The sequence below is a fragment of the Perca flavescens genome, chromosome 21 (assembly GCF_004354835.1).
Source record: "Perca flavescens isolate YP-PL-M2 chromosome 21, PFLA_1.0, whole genome shotgun sequence".
In the NCBI taxonomy this organism is placed as follows: domain Eukaryota; kingdom Metazoa; phylum Chordata; class Actinopteri; order Perciformes; family Percidae; genus Perca; species Perca flavescens.
In genome coordinates, this window is record NC_041351.1 from 10,332,184 (window position 1) to 10,357,535 (window position 25,352).

A 25,352-nucleotide genomic window follows, 5' to 3' on the forward strand; every position below is an offset into this window, starting at 1 on the left:
ATGTATTCATTCATTTTCTTGTTTTGTTTTAGAGATCTTGTCTCGTCAGCTCTATTTCTTCAGTCTCTTACATCCTTTTTATTTGTCTGTTTTGTGTAACTGTGTAAAAAAAAAACAACCTGCCTACATGTTTTTACAGTAATAAATCGGTGTCTCCAAAGAGAGTATCTGTTTAGGCTGAAGGAAGAAATCAATTGTAATGACTCGAAACAATGAACCTGTCAAACCGGTTGGAGAGGAAAGTGTAGAAAGACGCACGCACGCACACACCTGGTGCGGTGAAAGAGTGACGTCACCACAGAGGTGAACAAGGAAGACGAGTCCATCCACCGGTAGAGGACAGAAGTCATAACCAAAATAAAGAGGCGTCCCTGTGTAGTTATTGAAGCGTAATTTGTTGATATACTAAGTGCAATTGAGCGTAAGGTGAGTGGAGGAATGGTCCGCAGCTGTACCTACGGCTGGTGCGCTCGGTTTGTGGAGCGACACCAGTCAGCGCTGAATTTTGCGCTGCTGGTCGTCGGTTACATCCTTTATCTCCTGATCGGCGCCGGGATCTTTTCCGCCATCGAGCTGCGCTACGAGCAGGAGCTCCGTCAGGAGCTGAAAGCGGCCCAGCAGGACTTCCTGAGCAGCAACCCCTGCGTGTCCCAAGAGCGCCTGAACGAGCTTCTGGCCCGCGCGCTAGAGGCCAGTAAGTATGGAGTGTCCGTGCTGGATAACGACACCGAGCGAAACTGGGACTTTGTGTCCTCCCTGTTCTTCACCAGCACCGTGCTGACCACCACAGGTGAGGCCCGGGGACTCTAAAGCCCCCATTTCTCCCCCTGTACTTAAAGGAGGCTGTAACTCCCGACTTGATGGTATACACACAGTGTGAAACCCATACATATTTATTAACGGGGTCACCAACATCTAGAACTGCCATATTAGAAAATAAGGATACTTTCCCCCTTCAGCAGATGAATGTGAAAGCAGACTTTTAGTGTCAAACTCTGCACATATCATTCTGCACAGTGAAGGTCAAACAGCCAAGCAAAACGCATTTTTGAGTGGAGGCAGACTTTAATAAACCAAATGTCCTATTTTATATATTAGTTACAGAAAAGCCGTACATTACAACAACCTTTGGTTTGCCAGTTTTTTGAAGAATCCCTCTGGCTGGCTGGTTTATCTTTATATGTTAATATTTGCAGTTCTAGATGTTGGTAACCCATTAATCAATATGTATGGGTTTCACACTGTCTTGTAAACCAGTGTGCTAGTGGAGGCTAAAAACCTGCTAGAAGATAATCATTCCTGGTAATCAAAGTTGTGTCATTAGTGGCTCGTAGCAGCTTTTCACAGAATTAGTAAATTATTTAAAGTTACAGTCTAGGATCAAACTTGTCTTTCAAAAGAAGATACTGTCTTTCTTTCCTTCTATCTAATTATTGTTATGTGTGTAGCTTCTCAGGATCTAACCTCTAATTACACCCTTGTAATTAAGGCTGTGCTGCACTTGTGGTTGTGTTTTTTTTAGGGTATGGCCATACAGTTCCTCTCTCAGATGAAGGGAAGGCCTTCTGTATTTTCTACGCCCTCTTTGGCATCCCTGTTACCCTCTTCTTCCTCACTGTTGCGGTGGAAAGAATCATGGTCCTGGTAACTCGACGTCCAGTGTCCTATTTCCACCGTCGATGGGCCATGTCCAAATCGAAGTTAGGCGCCATACATGCTACCTGCCTAGCCATCATCATGGCCCTGATCTTCCTCATCATCCCTGCGTGGATCTTGTTCAGCATTGAGAATGACTGGAACTTTCTGGAGTCTCTGTATTTCTGTTTCATCTCTCTGACGACCATTGGCCTTGGGGATTATATCCCTGGAGAGGCCAGGAATAAAGAGGAAAACCCACACCCACAGCTCTACAGACTTTCTATTACAGGTGAGATGGGGGCTGAATATACTTCCATTGCTGCCAGGTGGAAGCCTTTTATCTCCAAAAAAACACTTAATCCATTAATTCATCGATTTGGAAAAGGTTTCAATAGCTCAAGCATTAGTGCATTTTCTTATCCTGCAGAAAAGTGCTTCCCAACCTTGTCACATCGTGACCCCTGAAAACAAAGCATTATTTATTTGTGTATCATTGTCCCAATTAGAATAAGTCCATGAGATATAACCCGTTTAAGCAAGCCAAACACATAGTACAGCTAACGCTAATGGGAATGTCATTAGTTTTGCAGGAATTTGGGCATAAACCAAAGTAATGGACTGATTGAAATGTTGACCGGATTATGGCGCTAGACGAAAATTCAGGGGATCCCCAAATTTCAGAAGATTTTGAAATAACGGACTTCCACGCTGGGAACCACTGCTCCAGGGGACCTGCGTGTGATCACTTAACTGAGATCTAAACAACAATCACAATACATGTTTTTTTATTGCACATTCAGAATATGTGCATAAGAGGATCATCATGTTTACCACCATTTACCATTTCAACTTTTCTGTTTGACAAGGTTAAACAAAGCATGACTATTAGCGACTACACCCTTTCTTTATCCTCCAAACCTTGATTTGATCTTATTAGTCACACTGTATTTCATTGTGTGTGTGTGTGTGTGTGTGTGTGTGTGTGTGTGTGTGTGTGCTCTCCCAGTCTACTTGCTGGTGGGCTTGGTGTTTGTCCTGGTGGTGCTGGAGACGTGTTGTGAGCTTCCCCAGATGAGACGCCTCAGACAGAGGTTCTACCAAGAAAGGGTTCGGGAGCTGGACTCCGAGACCACCAACATCATCGAGCGGGATCACATGAGCGACCCCACGGATCACGTGACAGATCACCTACGAGTCATCCCTTCTGTGTCAGAACAGGCTGCGTCTCTACAGCAGGATGGGAAGTCAATGCCTTACACCACAGTATCAGAATCTGCAGTTGACAGCAAACTGAGATGACAGATTGTCTGGAAAACATTGTATTTGAGGGACTGATCTATAAATTTGTGCTCCATTTGTGACTGCTCTGGACATACCGGCTTTGACCTCTAAATGTGTACGTATATAAGGAGCTTGTGTTTACAGTATCTACATGTAAGCTGGGTTTCTTAATCACTTAAAAATGGCTTTCCGCCATTGTCAACACCAACTGACATTTGTGGCGTAATAGCAGGAACCACCCACAGACTATCAGGATGGCATTGTTTTCTTGTTCTCCCCTGTAGCTCCATTCCCTGCAGATAAGAGCGAGATCTGTGACACAGAGGAAGGGCTGGGCCCCCAAACGGAGGGAAGCCCTACAAGGTTCAACTTCCTGCCAACGTTTTGATGCTGTAATTCCAAAGTGGAACAGTTTGCTCTAGAGGATTTCACATGCGCTCTTAGCGCTTTATATAATCAATGGTGCTATTTGCATAGGAAATTTGCCTTCTTGGAAGTAGTATAGCAGTACCAGGGGAATTGGGCGTACTATCAGTTGGCCTACTGTACATTATGTGAAAAGGATTCCAAGAATAAGATAATTTATTTGAATAACAAAGTAATAGAAACCTGTCAATATAACGCAATACAGTTCAACAGCACCACAAACTGCAGTCTCCATAATGACCATACCGTTGAATCAACCCCTCTCTAAAAGAGTTTCAACAAAAACTGAACACTATAACTTTCAAGAAGGTAGGATTTAATGCATCGCCATTGTATTAGACTGCATTAGTTCCAGCTAGATGTACCTAATAAACTGGCAACATAATGTGCTGTATTTCAATTGGGTAATCATTCAGCAATGCATGGCCTCTCACCACTAGACGGCAGCACTTTCATTTTCTTTACAAAAGAGATTTGCTTGAGGTTTTTTTCTTACAGGGAATGTATCTTTCATGCTGCTCGGGGGAGATGCTTAAAACACAATTATGCAATAATGTGTCATTGTTACAATTGAGGGTGAGGGAGCATGTTTTTATTATCCATTTTATTCACACTCATGAAAGTCTTCCAAAGATCATTTTGCTGCCTGTTTTCATTGTCATTTTGCAGAATTATGGGGTTTAATCAAGAGAAGAACATTATAATGGTATTTAAAAAAATAAAATAAAAATCCAATTAGCTTTCTGGATAAAGTGTTAAATAAATCATGTAACCTTTAACTTTTTTTATTGAATATTTATTTACAAATTACAAGCGATTTAAACATTTTATATAAACCTGGGTTATTTTATTTATACAGTATCATATTCACGTCAAGACACATACATGCAGACCGATGTGGGCACACACATTCAAGCGCACATTCAAATTCAAACATACACACAGACACAGAAACTGTCCTTTAACCAAAGAAGTATATTCCCTCTTTAGAAAGAGTAGAAAAAGTATTTGTCCTTCTGAAATGTCCTTTTATCCGCATGATCTGCAGGGCTGTTGATGTGCAGCAGATGTTGAAACTTTGACCTCCCCACAAAAGCTGCAAAGTGTAAAGTTGACTATTATATTCACAAAATGATAGAATAGCCAACACCAACAGACTCAGACATTCCCTTCCTCACCGTCACATATACATGCATCTTTGTGTATATATGATTATACGATCTGTGGATGTTTGGAACAGCGGGGCCAGAGAGGGCGCAGGCTGAAGATGAAGAGGATGAAGATCAGTACTGCGATAATGCTCACTATGGAGACATAGCCGGCGTGGGGCAGGGGGGGAGAGTCAGGAGCCTCAGCTGGAATCATATTGGTCAGATTCAACATGTAGCCCAGCGTCCAGCCTGCATCACTCCCTTTTATCTGGAGACAAACAGGATAAGGGAAGACTCACTGATACGGCACACCAGTACATGTCTCACACTTCTGCTTACAAAAATATTGATACTTTTGCTAAAGTGGAATTTAAATGGAGAATTCTCCAACCATCACAACTACATGTTGTCTGCTGGGAACATGGAAGAGGGCTTGCCATTATTTTATGCAGCAATTCCTTTAATCCAAGACAATTTTCTCTTTAGAGAGATGGTAAAAGAAACCTTGAATGCTGAACCTACATGTTTCAACCCAACTGTCACCCTAAACCTAAGCCTAACCTAACAATAATTTTAAACCAGTACAGATAATACTTATTTTTTAATGTAAGATTTAGTTGCTTCCGTTTCAGGGTCCTGGTGTTGTGCATGCTGGCTGTGCTGTTCCTACTTTGACATATCACAAGATCTGCTGTATAAAAGACCTGCACAGTATCAAAACAATACAGAAAACAAATGTAGTAACTTTACAACACAATAACATATACAAAACAAAAAAAATAGCCTGATTAATTGCCTGATGAAAAACAAGTGAATTTAGATGGCTTATGTATCTATCTTTCAAAACTGAATTTCCAAATTGATTTTAATATCCCATTATTTTTCTTTTTAATTTGTCCTATTCATTGATGGATTAATGCTAATATGTAAATTAGTTTAATAATGAATTTTAATTACCAATTAATATTTCAATTATTAAAATGTCTTTTTAATTATTTATTAATGAATTAAGATTTTATTAGTAACATATTTTAATAATTCCTGTTTTTATGCTTTCTAACTTTTTTATTTATTTATTTATTTATTTATTTATTTTTTTGGGGGGGGCATTTCTGCCTTTAATCACCACAGCATGAAAGGGGAGAAGGAGTGGGAAGACATGCAGGTCGGATTCAAACCCTGGACCAATGCGTCGAAGAATAAACCCCTTCATATGGGCGCGCGCTCTACCAACTGAGCTCCAATCGACCACTATGGGATTCGTAATTTAGCTTCCCGGACGCCCGTGCTTTCTAACTGTTTACCCGACACATGTGATCCTCCATAGCACCACCACTGCTTAGCTACCAGCTGACTAGTTACGTCCAATTATATTCACGCAGGTGTGCAGCGCGGCCATTACAACCAGACACCTGTCACTAGCCTATGTGCTCTACACTCATGTCAACGTCGTTTTGTACCGCAGCTGACCTGCCACCATAGATTTATATATGTATACGTATATGTGATCTGCAACAGTCCACTGCGTTAACGAAACTCGAAACAACCGTCAGTTTCAGCGTGTTTGCTGTCTGCTACCACTGATGAGGGGCTACAAATCTCCACTCACTCGCCATTATGCTTGGGTCGACGGTAAGTAGGCTACCTGCTCCTGTGCTGCTTTGTGCTTTAATTTATTGATGTTTTGGTTTGATTCGCTGCAATTTAGGTAAATAGATATATAGATGAGGATATCTTGCTCCCATTATTTCCATGTAATCTTGGCCTCATGAAAATGCTGAAGGATAAGTAGTCCTATTTATAATTTTTCTTGTTTTTAGCTAGCATAAGGAAATCTTTTCCTCAAAACATTTGAACACCGTTGACTATGTAAAAGCTTTACTTTTCTTTATACCATCATTAAGTCTAATGTTTCCTGGTTGTTAGCTTCAAGATAGGTTAAATAGTCTGGCTTTTGAAAAGGGCATCTACGAGTATTTCACTATTATCAAGATGTTATTGGTTGGGGGTGGCTGTGGCTTTGCAGGTAGAAGTGGTTGACAATTAATCGCTTGGATCTGCTGTTAATCTTTAAGAAGGGAACCATCATTTGTATTGAGTGATCAGTTTTCTCAGCAGAATCCTCATAGTTGTTTTTATTCTAAAGAGCCTCCTAAAACAGCAGAGACGTTTTACCCAAATGTAACTATAACCATTTACTGTAACGACACAATCATCTCCGACTGATCTGAGGAAATGCATATAAGGTGACTTGTTATTGATTGGTGTTGTCTAGTAAGGTTGCTGTGGGTTTTCTTTAGACTGTAGTTCTTCTCAATTGAGCAATCAAGTAGACTTGTAAGCTACAAGTAATGCTATTAATATCAAACAAAGAAATATCAAGTCTTAGGATCTGGGACACACACACATACATACATATACATACACACACACACACACACATGCTCTGATGTGTGTGAGATAGGAAGGAGTGGACTGTGATCTACCGACCTTTTCGATGAATTTTATGTCTGAGTAGCTCTCTGAGGTGAAGTTGTATCCTTCTGTCAGCAGGGTGAGGATGTACGTGCCAGCGAAACAGTACTCAGCCAGGTACTTTAATTTAATGTTCGGATGCTGCTGCCTTATCTGTTCAGCAATTCAAATGCAGTGATATGATTAATGTACAGTACACATAGTGCAGAACATAGATACGTAAAACAGGAAATCAGGAAAATATGGCAGGATATTTATTTTGTGTCTAACTGATGCATAAATATGCCTGACCTGATTCCAAGGTGTAGCGCAGTAGTCTTTAAGCTTCTCCTTGACAGTGTCAAGTGGGATGGATGTATTGGTCAGATTGAGGAAGTTCATTACAAAGTAGTAAGCAGAGAATGCCTACAGACAGACAGACAGACAGACAGACAGAGAGATTAAAATGCCTGGTTTTAGCAAATTATGTAATCTTATAAATAGTTTATTCTCATGATGTTTTTTTCACTGGCCCCACTGACTCAGAGTTTTTTTGTCTTTGGTTTGCAAGGAGCTGTGCGGCTAGGATATATGCCATATTCAACAGCAACATGTCTTTTCAGTGAGGTCTGGATTGTTTACTGTTTTTGGAAAAGTTGAAGTTCAAAAAGCTATATAAGAAAATGCTATTCACCCATAATATATTGGGGTGGCAGGCATCTCAGACATAGATTGAATAAAACCCAAAAATATCTGCATGGCTAGATACTACAAGAGATACTGCTAAAATATATATATATTTTATTCACAACTTGGGCGAACTGACACTTTTTTTATAAGCAAATTACTTAATATTCTGAGGCATATCAGGAACAATTCAGTGCTCAGTGAACAGTGATTATTACATTTGATAAAGTCGTATGTTGTGTAACTCTTGTAGCTACGTTGATTGTGTAACCCTTCAAAAAACATAGGCCACTTGTTGATAAATAAAACCTGATAACTGTGTTACATTACCCCAAATGGCCCTTGTAAAAGTGGCTGGAAGACCCCATTGAAAGAGCATTGGCTGTATTTGCAGGAATTGAAATCGAAGATACTTTTGATGTTTTTCTGGCATTCTAGGAAGTTTCCGTTCCCTGAGTGATTGAAGGTTGCAGGAGCTCCTTGGGGTTTCCTGTCTGACACGCAGGGGCTGTCATAGAGGACCAAGTAGTTCTTTGTCTCAGTGTAGCCAGGGTGGAAACAAGGATCTAAAACTGTTCCTGGACCTGCCTAGGGGAGGATGCAAGAGAGACAGAGAGAAAGCTAATTAAATTGAAAGTCAGCATTACTGCACATTTCAGCATATCCTGTCTCTATTAAAGATAATTACATTTCAAGTGATCTCAGATTAGATTAGTTTTCAACAACCCATTATTGTTGAATGAGAAAAAAGAAGAAATTTACTTGAGACTGGTGTGCCAGCGTCATTCGTAGAGCTTGGTCTTTCCCGTAACACAGGAAGCTGTGAGTGTACAGGTTATAGTCATTTCCGTAGAGTCGGAAAGTCACAGAGTTTCTGGGTGACTCTGAGCCATTGTAATTATCGGATACAAAGCTAATTTGAGTGGAGGCGCCACCAAGGTCAAGGGCCCCTGTGGTTTCCAAACCCTGTAGCAGACAAAAAGGCATTGAAGTCTGTGCACAGCAGAACACCCTGACTAATGCACACAAAGCACATTTGAAAGTGGACAAACTTGCACGTATGCAGTGTGCAGACATACGCACATACAGACCTGTTTGAGGCGGTCATCCAAGTAGTTGACTGTGACCCAGCCAAAGGAACCCTCCTCTTGGCCGCTGAGTATTCTCGCTCCCTGATAGGAAAAGGGGAACTTTTTCAGGGCTTCCTCCACAGCCTGAAATACCTTGTCTGACGCTACGCTGTTCTCCATACTGCACACACAACACAAATTCATTAGACTAATTCACGTCCATAATTCAAATCAGTACAGCAACCCATAAATAATACTGTATCGTATATAATAAATTTGACCCTAACATATTCGCCGCTCTGGCTGTGAAGTTCACGTGGAGATAAATCACAAAACAGGCTTATGGAAAAGGCTACAGATGGTAGCACTTTGACTGCCAGCACAAACACCATTACAGAGTAAAGGCTTGGGATACACCAGTGCAGAGGTGGGCCAGCAAGGCCTTCTCTGCTGGCCAACAGATTGTCAGAATCAGAAAATTATATTTTTCTAATTGTATATAAATTAATTTCTAAAATATTTACAGTATATATATATTTATTTATTTATTAATGTCATATTGATTTTACAAAACCACATGAGCCTATTACCGTAATTTTGTTGCTACTCTCTCCCTCGGTTGTGCTTCTTCCAATGCATCTCATAAATTAGAGCTTTTATCCAATCATATTTCCCCCCTGTGCTGTTTCCAGGTGAAAAAATCTACTCTGAGGCCTTCAGAATTCCGAGTGAATCCCTCTGCTGTTCAAGCAAATAGGGACGATGTTGATTGTCACATTCTTTACCCAATCGAATTTTGAGTTTGCCCTGTTGGGCATATTCTTTGACGGGCCGGAGCCTTCTAGCTGGCTGCAGTCACCGTGTATTCATGTCTCTGCAATAGTGATAATTAATAATAGTTTCTGTAGGATAGTACGGAAGGCCCAGGTGTAAAATACACAACCCGCCACTGCACCAGTGTCGGGCTTGCTTTTTTTTTTTTTTTTTTTTGTGGATGCATGTTTCATGTCTGATTATGGGGATGTTTGTGCCGTACTTCAGCAATCTCATTCCAGCAGTAGCACCCAGATAAAGAGGGGTCTCGTGGTGTCTTTTTCCGGGCACCCGCTGCTCGGCCTCCTGCATGCATTCTCTCAGAGACTCCCCTGCCTTCAATGGATTGGACGCATAGCTGGAGATACCTGGACCTGCAGGTTGAGCAAAATGTCAAGGGGAGAGTGAAGTCATTTAGCTTAAATTTAGCAATCATACAACATAGTTCAAAGATGCTAGCCTGCTTGGGAATTGAAGGTCATCTGTACAAATCCTAGCCTCGTGAGAGCGTCCTGATCTCGCGAGCTCCAGTTTTCCACTCGCAGATCAGTCTGGCATCTTGAGGTAGAGAAAATTTGGAGCCGTTAGCCAAACGACCGGGCCAATCAGCGTTGGTTTTGAGGTGGGTTAGGTGGTGATAGACAGATGGTTTATCCAATCCGCTAACCAGTATTTTCAGACAGCGGTCCGGGATCCTGAAATGGTGTCTTTTATTCCTAAATTCTCGTTACACAAACGGCAAATATCCTTTACCGACATGTTGCTTGCTTGCATGCTGAGCTAACGAGCTATGCTTTGCCTGCAGCAGCAGGGGCGGGCTTGTGGTTGTATTTTCATACGCTTTGTGGATCTGATTGGTTGATTTGGCCCGTCTATCACCTATGGTTCATCCAATCAGCTAACCAGTATTTCCGCCCCTTCCCAAAAGTTCTCCAACGGAAAGTTCCCAGATGGATATGCCGAGCAAATGCGAAGCAATCCATCTGGCGGAGTCTGGTTATACAAATTCATGAACTGAAAAGGAATTTGCTATGGAGAAGAACGCTTGGTGACATTTGTTCGCCTGTCAGTGGCGTCATATGTGCATGAGTCAGCATTGTTTGTCTGCCAGAATCTTTTAGTTTTAAGCCACATTTTAATGTTGCACTTTTTAGATCTTGATGGTTTCTAACCATATACTTTAACCGAATGAAGGATTTGAATCATCTGCTGCTAAACCCAATTTTCATCGTCATGGGTTTCTCACTGAATAATAAGCATTCAGATCTGCTGCCAAAAATGTAAATCATTAATAAAACTACAAGAATCCATTAAGTGTGGAGTTGTAAATAGGGCTGTGACGGTATAGTTTTTTTATTTTATTTTTTTATTTATTTAGTTATTACTGTCGCTCTGTTGAAGGCAAAAGTCCCACTGTACTGTCGTTACGCAGATCACGGACATCTGATTGACTTTACTGCACCGTACTTAAGTGAAAGTAGGTCAAGTTGTAAAACCTACCAGCAGGGCACCATTTATGTAAAGCTACTCCCCCCCGGCCCCCGACGACGATATCATCGTCCATCACGATGTTTTACTGTAAACATCGTCAACTGCCAATTTAGGGGACATCGCCCAACCCTAACGCCCATAACGTCCCACACGCAGCAAAATAGTAATAAAAGACAAAATGCATGCAGGGGGCAGAGTCTCTGCACATACAGACACCACCAAACACTTTTAGTGACTCATAAGTGATGATTGAGATGGCTTACTTTTTTATTATTCTATACATAGTTTTTTAGGTTCAAGTTTCGATTCAAAATCGATTCTCGATTTAAAAACAAATTAAAAAAAGATTCACAGTATGTAAATGTAGTTACTTTTCCCAGTAGACGATTTATTGCAGTAGACGTACAATTTAAAAGAAACGCAACAAATTAAATGTAGTTTATTACTTTATAGGCTATGTCTTAATACAAAAATAAAAACTATTGCAACCAAAAACTGCAAAGTGCCAGGCTTTGGCCAGCTTTCAAATACATTTAATTCAAGTATAAAATAAAACTGTTAAATAAAAAGAGCTTTTTGTTCAGAGTTGGGTGGGAGTTTAGAGCATTGAAAGACAAGTGTTGGGTACTTTAGGTTGTTGTTTGTCCACGTCTTTAATGTTGATCTCTGGGGGATGGCGTGCCATGTGAGTTCTCAAGTTTGTGGTGTTTCCAAAATACTTAACTTTCGCTTTGCAAAGCCTGCATATAGCATGATTCCTATCAAGTTCCGTCTTCCCCTCGAGGTTATAAAAGCAGAAAAGTGCCCAAACTCTCGCCTTCAATGAGGATGGAGCAGGTTGAATAATTCTTTCTGTGAGGTTTGCCATTGTTTGCGCCGACTAAACTACTTCTGCAGCACTTGTTCTTCTTTTGATAATAAGTGCCCAGGCGTCAGTGTGAATTCGACGCAGCCACATCTATGGGAATGGCGAGCTAAACTCATTTCAGATACTCACCCCTAATAACTGGCATATTTAATAACAATAAACACTCTAAGTTAAGTATATAAACGTGCATGTTCATATAAGCTTATGCACTGTTCCTTAAGGTCTCCTAATGGGGTATGTAACATTGGTTGGGCTGAAAATTGCCCGAATGCTATTTTATTAGGCCCTTAACTACCCTGTGAATATGGCTCTATTTGGAACAAGAGCTTTTCTTCCAAATATGGTATGCTTATGAATATTCAGAATGAGCTACGCGCTGATTGGTTTGAGCAAACTACATAGAAACACATGGGAGACTCGACAGCAGGTCTCATTGCAAAGTTATACATTGTTTGTCGGGCTATTACGTTATTAAATTCACTTCTGAGACTTCTGAGACTTTTTTAAGCGAGAAATCAACTATATAAAGCTCAAATATGGGACGTTTTACGAAAATTGATGGCTTATTGCAAATTTGGTAAGACTGTGTGTCGGAGTTCAGCTGCCGGTGCTGCCTGTGTTGCTGCCTCGCTGCACGGCCTGCCTTCCTTTACACACCCCGGCCTGCTCTGAGCTCGATTGAGCTCCGTTACGGCTTGCAGCCCACAGCACTCCATACCCGCGCAAAGTCACCGTTTTGGGGTTAATGGACCAAACGCTGCTGCGCTGACAGAGCTCCAGGGCCTGCAGCTCCCCTCTTCCTGCTAGCTAAATGGCCCGTGTGTGAGAGTGATAGCGCGGTCAGCGAGCTTGTTACACCAGCAATCTCTTACAACAGTTCCAGTTAATCTTGGCTGGCTGTCAGCATAACTAGCTATATTTACAGTTTGAATTTTGTCATGCCACTTATACAACATATCTCTAAAGGTCTTATAAAGCTAACAACGGTGTCCGATTTCAAGTTAATGAATTTTTGTGAACAGTGGGGGTTTCGTTAGCTATGACTGTCCCTTCAATCCTAGCTATGTGTAGCTAGCTACAAATCAGGGATAGTTAGCTTCATTTACCGCATAATGTGTGTATATTTACAGTTTGAATTTCGTCACGCCACTTATACAACCTCTCCCTAAATGTCTTATAACGCTAGCAACGGTGTCCGATTTCAAGTTAATGAATATTTGTGAATTTCAGAGGAATTCTAGGAGGAGCTAGCTCTCATTGATAGAGCTACATCCAGCCGCAGGCTCTATCAATGAGACTCGCGGACAAACGGCATTTATTTCCCCAATCGTTTGTTTAAATAACTCAACACATTATAATTACACACATTAAAAGATTAACTGGAACCTGTGGTAACAGATTGCTGGTGCAACAAGCTCGCTGACCGCGCTCTTACTCACACACACCGGGCATTTAGCTAGCAGGAAGAGGGGAGCTGGAGGCCCTGGAGCTCTGTCAGAGCACCAGCGTTTAGTAGTCCATTTGCCAAAAACCGGTGACTTTGCGCGGGTATGGAGTGCTGTGGGCTGCAAGCCGTAACGGAGCTCAATCGAGCTCAGAGCAGGCCGGGGTGTGTAAAGGAAGGCAGGCTGGGCGGCGAGGCAGCAACACAGGCAGCACCGGCGCTGAACTCCGACACACAGTCGGACAAAATTTGCAATTAGCCATCCATTTTCGTAAAACGGCCCATATTTGAGCTTTACATTTCTCGCATAAAAAAGTTTCAGAAGTGAATTTTGTAATGGAATAGCAGAGATCTGCGTGACCTAGCTAGATTCAGAAGATCAGACCTGATCTCAGGTCAGTTGTGTAGCCTATGTAAATGTTGGGGCGTGACTGTTCTCTTAAGGTTCCGGATTTTGAGATGCTTGCGTAAGCAACTAGCTTTGTTGGGATTAGCCCGTTTTCAGCGGCAGTTTCAAAATATGAGATTTTCATAGTAAAGGGGTGTCAGTGGGACTTTGAGCTTCTATGTATGTCCTATTTACCCACCGAACTGTCGTTATTCAACTATGACAGGGTAAAATCGGTTTTACATTCTATCACCCCTTTAATATAATGCATTATCATTAGAATGTGTGTGTGTGTGTGTGTATGGGACGACATTGTGCAGCACATACCTTTGACTTTGCAGGAATGAGTCTGTTCAACTCTTCCAGTGTTGTTATCCTTCTCAGCTGGCCACTCATAGATGTACAGAGCTGTGTGGGAGGAGCCGGCGTCCAGCACTATCCCATACTGGAGTGGAGACAGAAGGAGGAATTCCAGTTCAGTGACTAGCACTAGTTAACTGGATGACTTCCATCCAGAAACAAAGTTCAAACATTCAGTGTGATGATTGTATAGTCCAAAGACAAACTTTGCAAAACTTTATCAGCAATACATTTATCAGTGCAAATAGAAAAATATTAGTTTAGGGCTGAAACAGAACCCCCACCACTGTAATCAAAAATAGCTGTGAGTCTTTTACTGGGTCTGCATTTATGACACAAAGGAGTGGTGATTTAATACATCAACATTCTCTTCCCTTATTTGGTAGGGGATTTCTAGAACTAGTAGTACAGGTTGAGGTCATATTGACAGAAGAGACCATATTTGGCTAGGGGACTTTGAACAGACATCCCACTGTAATGTAACTGATGCACCCTCAGTGCAAGAAGAAGCGCTACCGCATGTCCTTTTTATTCCAGCAACAGTCAGGCTCATTAATACAACATCATAATGTAGCACTGCTAGCTGTTTCTGCAATATGAGCCATCACTGGACACTATTCTGCACTATGCTTTATTACTCCGTGTCCCCTCCAATATTTAATTTCTATTCATCCGCATCTTACTCATCTGTATATCTGTGTTTTATATACTGTCTGTTTATAGAAGGGTGTTTTATTGTGTAAATATGTTTTGATTTATTACTATTATTACTATAACTCTATTTCTTTCTATTTCTTATACTTAATGTATATATTTTTTCGCCTATGTCTACCTAATGTGTATTTGTGTTATTCTTATGTCAGTATCTCCATGGACATACATTGCAACAAGGCTACAGCATTTCAGTATTTTCCTTTACTGTACCTTGTACTTTTGGGGGAGGGGCCTGTTCTGCAAAACTGCTACCGTCACCAAGGCAACAATCGCTATGACGCCAATCACAGTGATGATGATGGTCACAGGCGTGTGCCAGGGGTTCTTCTCTTTCATCTCTGAGAGCGGGGGCGGAAACCCAGACAGACAAGACAGACAGGAAGGAGAAGCGAGAGGGTTGCCGGGGTAGAAAGGGGAAGATGGGGAAACATTGGAAACAGGAATAGAGGGTTAGCCAATCTTGCATCCAGATGTGAGTGATGTCACCGCATGTGTGTGTTTGTATGATAGTCTGTCCGGGGGGTTTGCAAAAGCTTTTAACTGTGTTGTTTTGTAACCAAGGACTACAGCTGGATTACTGATTTGGTATGTCTGAACTCATGCCAAACTGTTCCTTGATTCTAGGGGGAGTTGTTGATTCACCCGCAGAATGTTTGAAAGGGAATTCCACCAAAGTACTTGACTAATGCTGAAAGATCAACAAGATTTCTTCTTTGGGAAATCATTAAAAGGAAACCGGTTTCACGCTTATTATTGTGGAAATAGCTGAAGTGTTTATACAACAAGAGAACGTTTGGCTATACAATCAAAAATTAGTCACTGCTAGTCAACAATAATTCATAATTTCCACATCCCGTTTTAGTTATTCTTTTAATCCTGATTATATTTGATTGCTGTGTCTGCTAATACTTTGTTCAGTTCCCATTCCTTCCTAAGTACTCATTGAGTTTCCACAGTTTACAAATAGGATTTTAAACACACACACACACGTACACATGGTAGTGTAGATTGTATGCGCTTCTACAGTATATTTACAGTTCATCAAGAGACAAAAAGGGTGTAACAGGCTGTCTGTATTCATAAGGCTATTGTGATGGAAGTGAGTGATGAACAAGATACCAGCCTGAATTGTAAAGAGAGAGACACACACACACACACACACGAACACAGAGACCGTTGTTTGATTATCACCAGGGAAAGTAAACTGGCAGACCTAATCCAGGCATGACCGCTGGCAAAGTACACACAATGTGGAAAGTGACCCGATTGTAGAGTACAGTACACATTTCATCAGAACACACACACACACACACACACACACACACAGCTTTTCTGTTGCTCTGCATCATCAGGACCCGGAGCAGTGATAGTAAACCTGACCTTTGTCTACTGTGGGAAAACGCACAAAGACTGAAACTTGAAGCACATTAAAGCAGTGAGTCAATGGCAAACCAACAGCGAAAGAGAGTACTTACCTCTGTCTACTTCAATGAACTTACTGTACAACTGACAGGGGAGGGAGAGAGAGGCAGAGAGAGAGCGAGAGGGGTAAGTAAAAAAGAGTAAGTGGAAGGGAGAGGAAAATATGGGGAAGAGAGAATGGACAGGGAGAGGTAGCAGAGTGATATGATAAAGGGAGGCTTTTTCCGCCGGCCGGACAAAGGATAAGAATAAAGCTGTGTGCTTGTATCTTCCTGGTGGAGTGGCTCTGAAGCACTGAGTTTGGCATTTCCTCCCCAAGCTGGGGCCGCAAAGCTGGTCACTATGGAGACCGCTAAAGTGTGTGTGTGTGCATGTGAAGCCCATTAAAAGGGTATCTCTCTCCCTCTCTCACTCTCTTTCTGTGAACTAATGAGTCACTCGCCCCAGCACTACTCTCACTTTGTTCATTCTGTGGGGTGGGTAGGAGGGAGGGAAAATGGGGACTCCCTTGTTTAGCCACTTTTTATTGCAGGCAGACTGTGATGTCATCTCTGTGACGGATTGGAATCCCCTATTTTCTCTTTCTGTCTCTCTCTGTTTTAGAAGAATAGGGTATGTGCAGCAGACCCAAAACATGACTTGCCTGCAAATTTGTTGATCCATTCACAGATCCGTTCTGTTATTTCCCTCTCTTGCTGCACACATGCAGATACACAAACTCACATATTTAAACATTTTAAAATACTGTCAACACTACATGCTTCTATTGCTTATCATTCCCTAACCTTCCTCTTTTTGAGAGAGCTAAATGACTCAAAACCTCCCACATTGAGGAAGTACACACACACAAACACTAAGCAAACAACCAACGTTTGCAGCTATTTTACTTATTTTTAAAACATTATCCAGGGACTGTCTAAACCAGATACAGTCTGGCAGTAGTCCAGTTACAGTATTTATCATATTCACTCTCTATTCTTTAAATGACCATCATTTTGTCATCCAGTTGAAATCTTCTATCTTTCTGATAGACTGATCTCTGTGCAGATGTATTGCAATACATATTTCAACTAAATTAAACAATGTTACAATAAAATGTATAAAGCCCCAGAGATAATAAATTACAAGTAAAAACTGGAAGTATGAAAGAAGGAGAGAGCAAGACATGTCCAAATGCATGTGAAACGTGTCTGATTGCTTTAGAAACAAACGTGATTGACCGTCTGACACCTTGGATAAGAGCCGTAGATCTAGAAAAATGCAGTCACTTAAATGCACCTTTTTTTAAATGGATTTTGGTTGACAGCTTTTCTTGAGCTTTGTATCCGGGATGTTTTGGCTTCACTTTTGTACAGTGGGAGGCAGCGGAGATGCGTTGCGATCTATATATGCAGTCTATGGTTTAAAAATTCAAAATCATTGAGGAAAATTGCTTTCTTGTCTTAACCTTTTTTTGTTTTTACAGTTTAAACGGAAAACATTTGAAAGTCATTGGTATGCCAATTAAAAATTCCTAAAATATTAATAACACAAAATACAAGACAAAGACCGCATTGGTGTCAACCATCAAAGGCTCATATGGTGCCAATCTTGGTGGGGGTCCAACCACTAACTCTGACTGGATGACTGTTGCTGCAACACCAGCATGTTGCTTCAGAGGGATGATGGGATTGGACAAACCCTTCCTCGAAGGCGTGCGGCCGCAATTAAGCAAAAATGAAACCATATGTGATTTCCACATATGTTTTTCTGTTTTACAACCTCTTCACATGCTTTGGTTTATTTTGTCATTACTCTAGCTGTTTGTCAAGCAGACCTGTAATGTATAAGAACAGCTGCAAAGTGTCTGCCGGTAAAGTCAACAACCAGCCTTGGCATCAATGAACAAATCCGTTAATGACAGCTGGCACCAATTACAAAACCTTCCTAGTTTAATTGTGGGACACATCAAAGTCTTTCAGGAAAGTTGTTACTTTCGAGCTAGTAAAGGTGCCTGAACATCCCCTTCATTCCATTTACAGTCAAGTTTGAACAATGTTTAAACATTTAGTTTCCAGTTAAAGTCCTTACAGATTAAAGTAAGTAAAGACTGTTCTATTAGATGTAACCACTTAATGATGATGCCGCTGTTGGCAGAAAAACAGATACAGACCTACTGTAGTCATAAACACATGTTGAGACAACACAGGGCTTACCTGAGAAGCAAATTATGTGCATGAGATCATCAACTCTCTTAGAACATCAACACAGACTTGGACGAAGTGGGCCACACACGTGCAGATTTGTATGTTTGTACTTAGGATTTTTTTTTTGTTTTTTTTTAAACATATTTTTATTGCTTTTTTGTTTTAGTACAAGGAGTTTTATTTACATTACGCAGTCCCTAATGACCACAACTACCATCCCAAACCTAGTCTCATCTCACCCTTAATATCAAGGTTTAACCTTTTATGTAAATAAGTGAAGACCAATAAAAATGTCCTCCCTTTCCAACACACGTACTGTATTTGCATGCACACAGATGCAATCTTGCACCAGAGTTTTTCCATGTCCAACCCTTCCATAAACACAAATGTAGTGTGAAGGTGAGGCTAGGATGGTTCAATCTATGACCTGACGAAAGACTGAGTGGTGGGACAAGGAGACCACGGAGAAATAAGGGTGGAAAACATCTGCTATCACTCAGTGTATCACTCAGAGTATTTTAAGAGATTTCTTTTAACAAGCTAAGTAAAAAAAAAAAAGCATTAGTACGTGTTTGAACTAACTTTAACTTGTGGGAAAGCAGGAAGTAAAAAACAAAATCAGTGTGTAGGGAGACTTGAGATTTAATATTAACTTCTGTTGCCTGCAGTAAAAATTAGGGTTGTTGTAGACGAACCAATCATTCAGATCATGCCCCCACAATGTTCAACAAATGTTGCACACAAAATAACATTCACAGCACAACAACACACATTCTTGCCTCAAGATGAACATTGACTCCATTTATTTATTTACTCCCTAATCCCTAAACTGACATGAGACCGCACCAAATGACGTCACCTAGCAAAAAGAAGTCCAAAGGTTCAGCACATATACATTCTCATACAAACACAGGCCCTCACAGACATACAGTGAGGAAAATAAGTATTTGAACACCCTGCTATTTTGCAAGTTCTCCCACTTGGAAATCATGGAGGGGTCTGAAATTGTCATCGTAGGTGCATGTTCACTGAGAGAGACATAATCTAAAAAAAGAAATCCAGAAATCCCAATATATAATTTTTTAACTATTTATTTGTATGATACAGCTGCAAATAAGTATTTGAACGCCTGAGAAAATCAATGTTAATATTTGGTACAGTAGCCTTTGTTTGCAAGTACAGAGGTCAAACGTTTCCTGTAGTTTTTCACCAGGTTTGCACACACTGCAGGAGGGATTTTGGCCCACTCCTCCACACAGATCTTCTCTAGATCAGTCAGGTTTCTGGGCTGTCGCTGAGAAATACGGAGTTTGATCTCCCTCCAAAGATTCTCTATTGGGTTTAGGTCTGGAGACTGGCTAGGCCACGCCAGAACCTTGATATGCTTCTTACAAAGCCACTCCTTGGTTATCCTGGCTGTGTGCTTCGGGTCATTGTCATGTTGGAAGACCCAGCCTCGACCCATCTTCAATGCTCTAACTGAGGGAAGGAAGTTGTTCCCCAAAATCTTGCAATACATGGCCCCAGTCATCCTCTCCTTAATACAGTGCAGTCGCCCTGTCCCATGTGCAGAAAAACACCCCCAAAGCATGATGCTACCACCCCCATGCTTCACAGTAGGGATGGTGTTCTCGGGATGGTACTCATCATTCTTCTTCCTCCAAACACAGTTAGTGGAATTATAACCAAAAAGTTCTATTTTGGTCTCATCTGACCACATGACTTTCTCCCATGACTCTTCTGGATCATCCAAATGGTCATTGGCTAACTTAAGACGGGCCTTGACATGTGCTGGTTTAAGCAGGGGAACCTTCCGTGCCATGCACGTCTTAGTGTATTACCAACAGTAACCTTGGAAACGGTGGTCCCAGCTCTTTTCAGGTCATTGACCAGCTCCTCCCGTGCACGAGGTGAGATCTTGCATGGAGCCCCAGTCCGAGGGAGCTTGACAGTCATGTTTATGTTTTTATATCCATTTTCTAATGATTGCTCCAACAGTGGACCTTTTTTCACCAAGCTGCTTGGCAATTTCCCCGCAGCCCTTTCCAGCCTTGTGGAGGTGTACAATTTTGTCTCTATTGTCTTTGGACAGCTCTTTGGTCTTGGCCATGTTAGTAGTTGGATTCTTACTGATTGTATGGGGTGGACAGGGGTCTTTATGCAGCTAACGACCTCAAGTGGAGGTGGACATTTTAAAGGCAGACTAGCAGGTCTTTGAGGGTCAGAATTCTAGCTGATAGACAGGTGTTCAAATACTTATTTGCAGCTGTATCCTACAAATAGTTAAAAAATCATATATTTTGTTTTCTGGATTTTTTTTTTTTAGATTGTCTCTCCCAGTGGACATGCACCTACGATGACAATTTCAAACCCCTCCATGATTTCCAAGTGGGAGAACTTGCAAAATAGCAGGGTGTTCAAATACTTATTTTCCTCACTGTAAATGCCATACACAGTTCATAGGCTTGCCTAACAGGGATTTCCCTTTTTCCACTGCTGCATTACGGAGGCGCTGTGGGCCCCGCGTGCAATTGCGGCCATTCAAGACAATGCTTGATATTCTACTAGCCGTGCAATGGCGTGTCCCAGAAGCGTGTGTGGAGCGGCTCTCCGGTCCGCTAAAGATACGCGGCAGGTCTATTTTCAAGTGGGCCGTGTGTTGGCGAGGCAGGAAGTGACTCAGCGAGACTATCCAGTCAGTTTACCAAGTTTAATTACAGGAGTGGTTGGAGTGGAAGGTAGACACTAGCTAATAAACACATTATTGTTCTTGTAGAGACAATACAATCTGTGAGTCAGGCAGCAAGACGCTCCGCTTCTGAGACGCTCCCGAATGGCACGTGGCGGAGGACGGAACAAAGCCGGAACACTGCAGAAACGCGCCCAGTGGAAAATGGGCCATCCTCGCACAGTAGCACACAATTCTGGACTTTATGCTGGCATGATATTGGAGCCCAGTCAGGTCTCTCTCCACCCATGGTGATCTGGAACTACAGGCTCATAAATCTCCTGTGATAAAGTAATGCAGAAGTAACCGGCGATAAGGAAGAGATAGGAGAGTGTTTTTGAATCCGCAGATACTGAGAGGGATTTTACTTGACCCTGAGCGATGAGTCAAATGGTGACACCATCAGGGATTCGACTGTGTCATTGACTGTGGTTTCATAATGGCAGGAAGACGAGACAACAACATCCTTGCGAAGCCGGTCTTACATTTGTTTTTCTGCTCTTATGGTTAGGCCCTAACAAGTCATAAGCCCGTTTGTGGACATGAACATTGTAGAGGTTATACATGTTACATAAGCACAGTCACCACAACGCTCCTATCTCCAGTGATTTAAATCCTTTAAGCAATAACGTTTTTATTTTTTTATTATTTTAGTATTCGTTCCAGATCAGGATTTTTATACTTTAAGCACTGTTTAAATAGGAAAAGAAATAATGAAACATAAAAAGACAGAAGCAAAGAAGGAAGGATGGAATGTTGGATAACAGAGGATAACGTAGAGGAGCAAAAACTAAAATACGCTACTCTAAAAGGTTGTGGAGGAAAGTTGAAATTTTCAATTCAGAAATACTTTATTAAAAGAACCAGTGCCTCAAAATTGTACTTAATGCCTGTTGAGTTGCTCATAATGCTTAAACCTGCAGTCACAATCTATTTTTTTTCCCCCAATAAACTGAAGAAGACATGGCAGTAATTTCAATCAAAAGCACTTAATGGATAGGAAGTGCAGACTGTATTTAATACATTGATTATTGTACTTAATCATGTACCTCCGAGTAAATGGACCACGTTGTTTTTCTCCTCAGTTTAACAAACATGCACATACTGTATACCCACAGAAATCTATTTAGTGCCTAATCCTCCTCAAGGTCAACACATCCTCTGTTCCCACACACATCACATACCATTGTGCCTCTGAACAGAGTGTCCTTGAGTTGTCACTGGGCTTTTTGCTTCAACCTTTTCCCATTAATCAGGCAAACTTTTGTTTAGTCCTAAACGTTGAAAGAGACGGCAACACTCAGCTCTATAAATACTCTTGTCTGGGCTGTTGTGAAACGGCATCGTCTTCCTGTGAAAAGGGAACCTCTGGTAACGTCATATGATTAGAAATGAGAAGAAGCATCTCCTTCCTCCACAGGGAAGTGGTCTGTCCAACCTGACCTTAATCTTGGGCTGGGCTAGTCTACCCTGACCTTCAGCAGACAAAAACATAACCATTACCAGTTCATTCTTGCTTGTAAAGACACTGAACAAAGCCTCTCTCATCTATTTTTAATTTGTATCATTAATTTGTATCATAAATTGTAGTCTCTCATTGCCAGACCTTCCTCCACAGCGCTGCAGAGGAGGGTCTGGCTAGTCCACACAGTATTCCAGGGAGGGAGAAAACCGTGCTCTGATTTTATTGCATTTCTTTAAACAAATCACATTCGTCCTTGACTACATAAATTGTAACACTGTTTTCCTCACTGAAAATGTATTTGCGTGAACTTACTTTGAACCAATCCTCCTTTCCCTTGGAGGTTCTTTATCCTCTATCTACTCTCACATTATCTAAGTTCATCTCCTAACTGCTTTCAGAATCAACTCACAGAGGTCAAGCTAGTAGATGATAGGATATAAACCACAAAACAATTGTGATCAAATTGTTTCATAACATTCATAATATTAAATGGGCAAGTCACCCAAATTACAAAAAACAAACCCATTTTCTCAGTCACTCTGGTGGTGTCTAGCCATGCAAATAGTTTTGGTTTAATTTGTCAAAGTTTTGAGATATCTCTGCCTTCACAATTCCAGAGTAAATGGTAAACCTCAGCACGTTAATGCTATGGTGCGTAGTTTCTGTCGCCCTCATGAGGAATTCTAAGTAATGAAAACATGACGCAAGCCTTTGGCGATCGCACCCCCACCCCTCCTCTACGCAGTTGCAAACACAGAAGATTAAAAATGATGGACTCTTCAGAAGAGGTCTTTATCTTATAATTATTATGTCCTCTTCGCCTCCAAAGCTGAACACTGCTGTTGTCCTTTCTCAGCAGTGACGTAAAACGCATCACTCGAGCTTCTGCGCGAGAGTCACCGGACTACACCATTTTGTAAACCTAGCCATGCTGAGAAATGCAGATAGTTTTGTGGAGCTGATAGGCTTAATCAGTGTTGTATCAACTCATTTGGCAGTGGTTTGAATGTAACGGACATCCATTAATATAAAATAGTTGCGCACTATGGCTTTAAATAAATATCTACTATATTGTCTTTTGTAATTTGGTTAAACTGACCCCTTTAATCTACATGTTTAGGCAGGCATGTTATTTTGAATCTTGAGATAAGGCATTATTCACCAAACATAACCAAATCAGATTTTTGAGATTGTCTTTAAACATTTTTGAATTCACTGATACCTAAATAGTACAAACCATATACAGTAGGTATGTACTGTAGGGCTCCGATAATACTAAAGGGCATGATATGACCTGATGAGAGACCGCAAACAAAACAAAAGAAAACGACAAAATAATCTCCAGGTTTCTCTAAAATGTCTGCTTCCACACCAATTAGTGTCAGTTAACGGAATTTCATGAGTAGTGCTCTATTATTGAAAATAACTTTTAATATATTCCGTAGTAAATTTTATATCGCAGTATCTGGACATTGTTTCTGAAAAGACATATTGTTGACTTTTTTTAAATGTAGATTTAAGAGAGAACCACAAATTAAACGTTATTCACCTACATTGTTATGGGGTGAACTGACCCTTTTTAATCTACATGGAGAACCAGGTGCTTTCTCTTGACAGTTTAGATAAGGTATCAGCCACTTAACATAAGCAAATGTGACTGTTTTGGCTTGTCCAAACATTCTTAAATTCACTGACTTAAACATTTGGGTGCAATGGGTATTGGGTTCAGTTGAATATAGTTTAAAGTGAGTACCACACATGAAATTCCATCCACCTGCAATGTAAAAAGGTGGAGGCAGAGACCAAAAAGCTCAACACATTAAATCCAAACTATCTAAAGGGAAGGTTTTTCTTTTTCTCTTTTTTTTTTTTTTTTTTTTGTTATTTAAGAGAATTGAATATTTAATCTAGGAGACAGGTGTCTTATTGTGAAACTTTAGGTATCAGTCAACAAACATATATACACATAAAACATTTTTGAGATGGTGGTATAGGTGCAAATAATATTTGGTTCAGTTGAAATCTCTGTTGACATTGGACTTGTCAACAAATAATACCTGGATCATACGTCATACGTATTTATTGTCAAACTTTAACCAACCCCCATCGAATGCATTCAATTAATCAGATAGCATTGCACAATTACCCTCGGTCACATGCACTCTGCCTGATAAACTACCATAAACCTCACATGATCGTGAGAGTGCCTCCTATAAGTGTGCCATTGCATCCTCAGCAATAAAATGACACAGACCCTGAACTTGTCGTCCACTCAAGCACATACTAAGGAAAAGTCACATACCTGTCCCACACTGCTACACAGCCGCTACATGCAATAAAGCAATTCACACAGTTAGAAGAGAACACACACTCACCTGATACTAAACAGTTCCTCTACAGACTTCTGGTACATCCTGCTGTTGGATACACTTGGTGATAAGGATTTCCTGCTCTTGTGTGTGCATGCATGTATATGTATGTGTGCCAGTCATAGCAGTACACCTACCTCTTTGTGCAGACATGGGTTCTTTCTCAGCAGCAACACAATGCTCTTTCTATTCTTTGCCCCCCCCTCTCTCTCTCCTCTTTGTCTCTAACCTCTCTCTTCCTCTCTCTCTCCCTCTCTCTCGTAACACAGCTCTCTGCTCAGTCTCAGTCACGCATTTCAGCACCTCCTTTCACATACACTCTTTATTAGGAGAAGCCAAGCTTCCCTCCTCCCTCCTGCTCAGCCCACTCCCCTTCTCAGACGCCTTTTTAGCTTTG

At 41.1% G+C, this 25,352-nt stretch overlaps 2 protein-coding genes across 6 annotated transcripts; one reads left to right on the forward strand and one right to left on the reverse strand.

Annotated features, from left to right (window-relative positions):
* The first annotated feature begins 282 nt into the window (after positions 1-282).
* On the forward strand, positions 283-4,085 carry LOC114547887 (potassium channel subfamily K member 1). The gene is made up of 3 exons (XM_028567402.1): positions 283-790; positions 1,523-1,927; positions 2,645-4,085. Exons 1-3 carry the CDS (start codon positions 439-441, stop codon positions 2,935-2,937), a joined length of 1,050 nt encoding a protein of 349 aa, XP_028423203.1. The 5' UTR covers positions 283-438; the 3' UTR covers positions 2,938-4,085.
* On the reverse strand, positions 3,921-25,262 carry entpd1 (ectonucleoside triphosphate diphosphohydrolase 1). 5 transcript variants are annotated; one of them, XM_028567399.1, is made up of 11 exons: positions 25,093-25,262; positions 24,889-24,912; positions 14,996-15,123; positions 14,039-14,156; positions 9,744-9,894; positions 8,729-8,888; positions 8,400-8,603; positions 7,968-8,225; positions 7,263-7,376; positions 6,987-7,124; positions 3,921-4,764 (listed from the first exon to the last, which is right to left on the reverse strand). In XM_028567399.1, exons 3-11 carry the CDS (start codon positions 15,119-15,121, stop codon positions 4,558-4,560), a joined length of 1,476 nt encoding a protein of 491 aa, XP_028423200.1. In that variant the 5' UTR covers positions 15,122-15,123; positions 24,889-24,912; positions 25,093-25,262; the 3' UTR covers positions 3,921-4,557. The 5 variants fall into 5 exon arrangements, with proteins under 5 accessions (XP_028423200.1, XP_028423198.1, XP_028423199.1 ...); XM_028567397.1 differs by lacking the exons at positions 24,889-24,912; positions 25,093-25,262 and adding an exon at positions 16,261-16,505 and having other exon boundaries at positions 3,921-4,441; positions 4,519-4,764; XM_028567398.1 differs by lacking the exon at positions 24,889-24,912.
* Between the last annotated feature and the right edge of the window lie 90 nt (positions 25,263-25,352).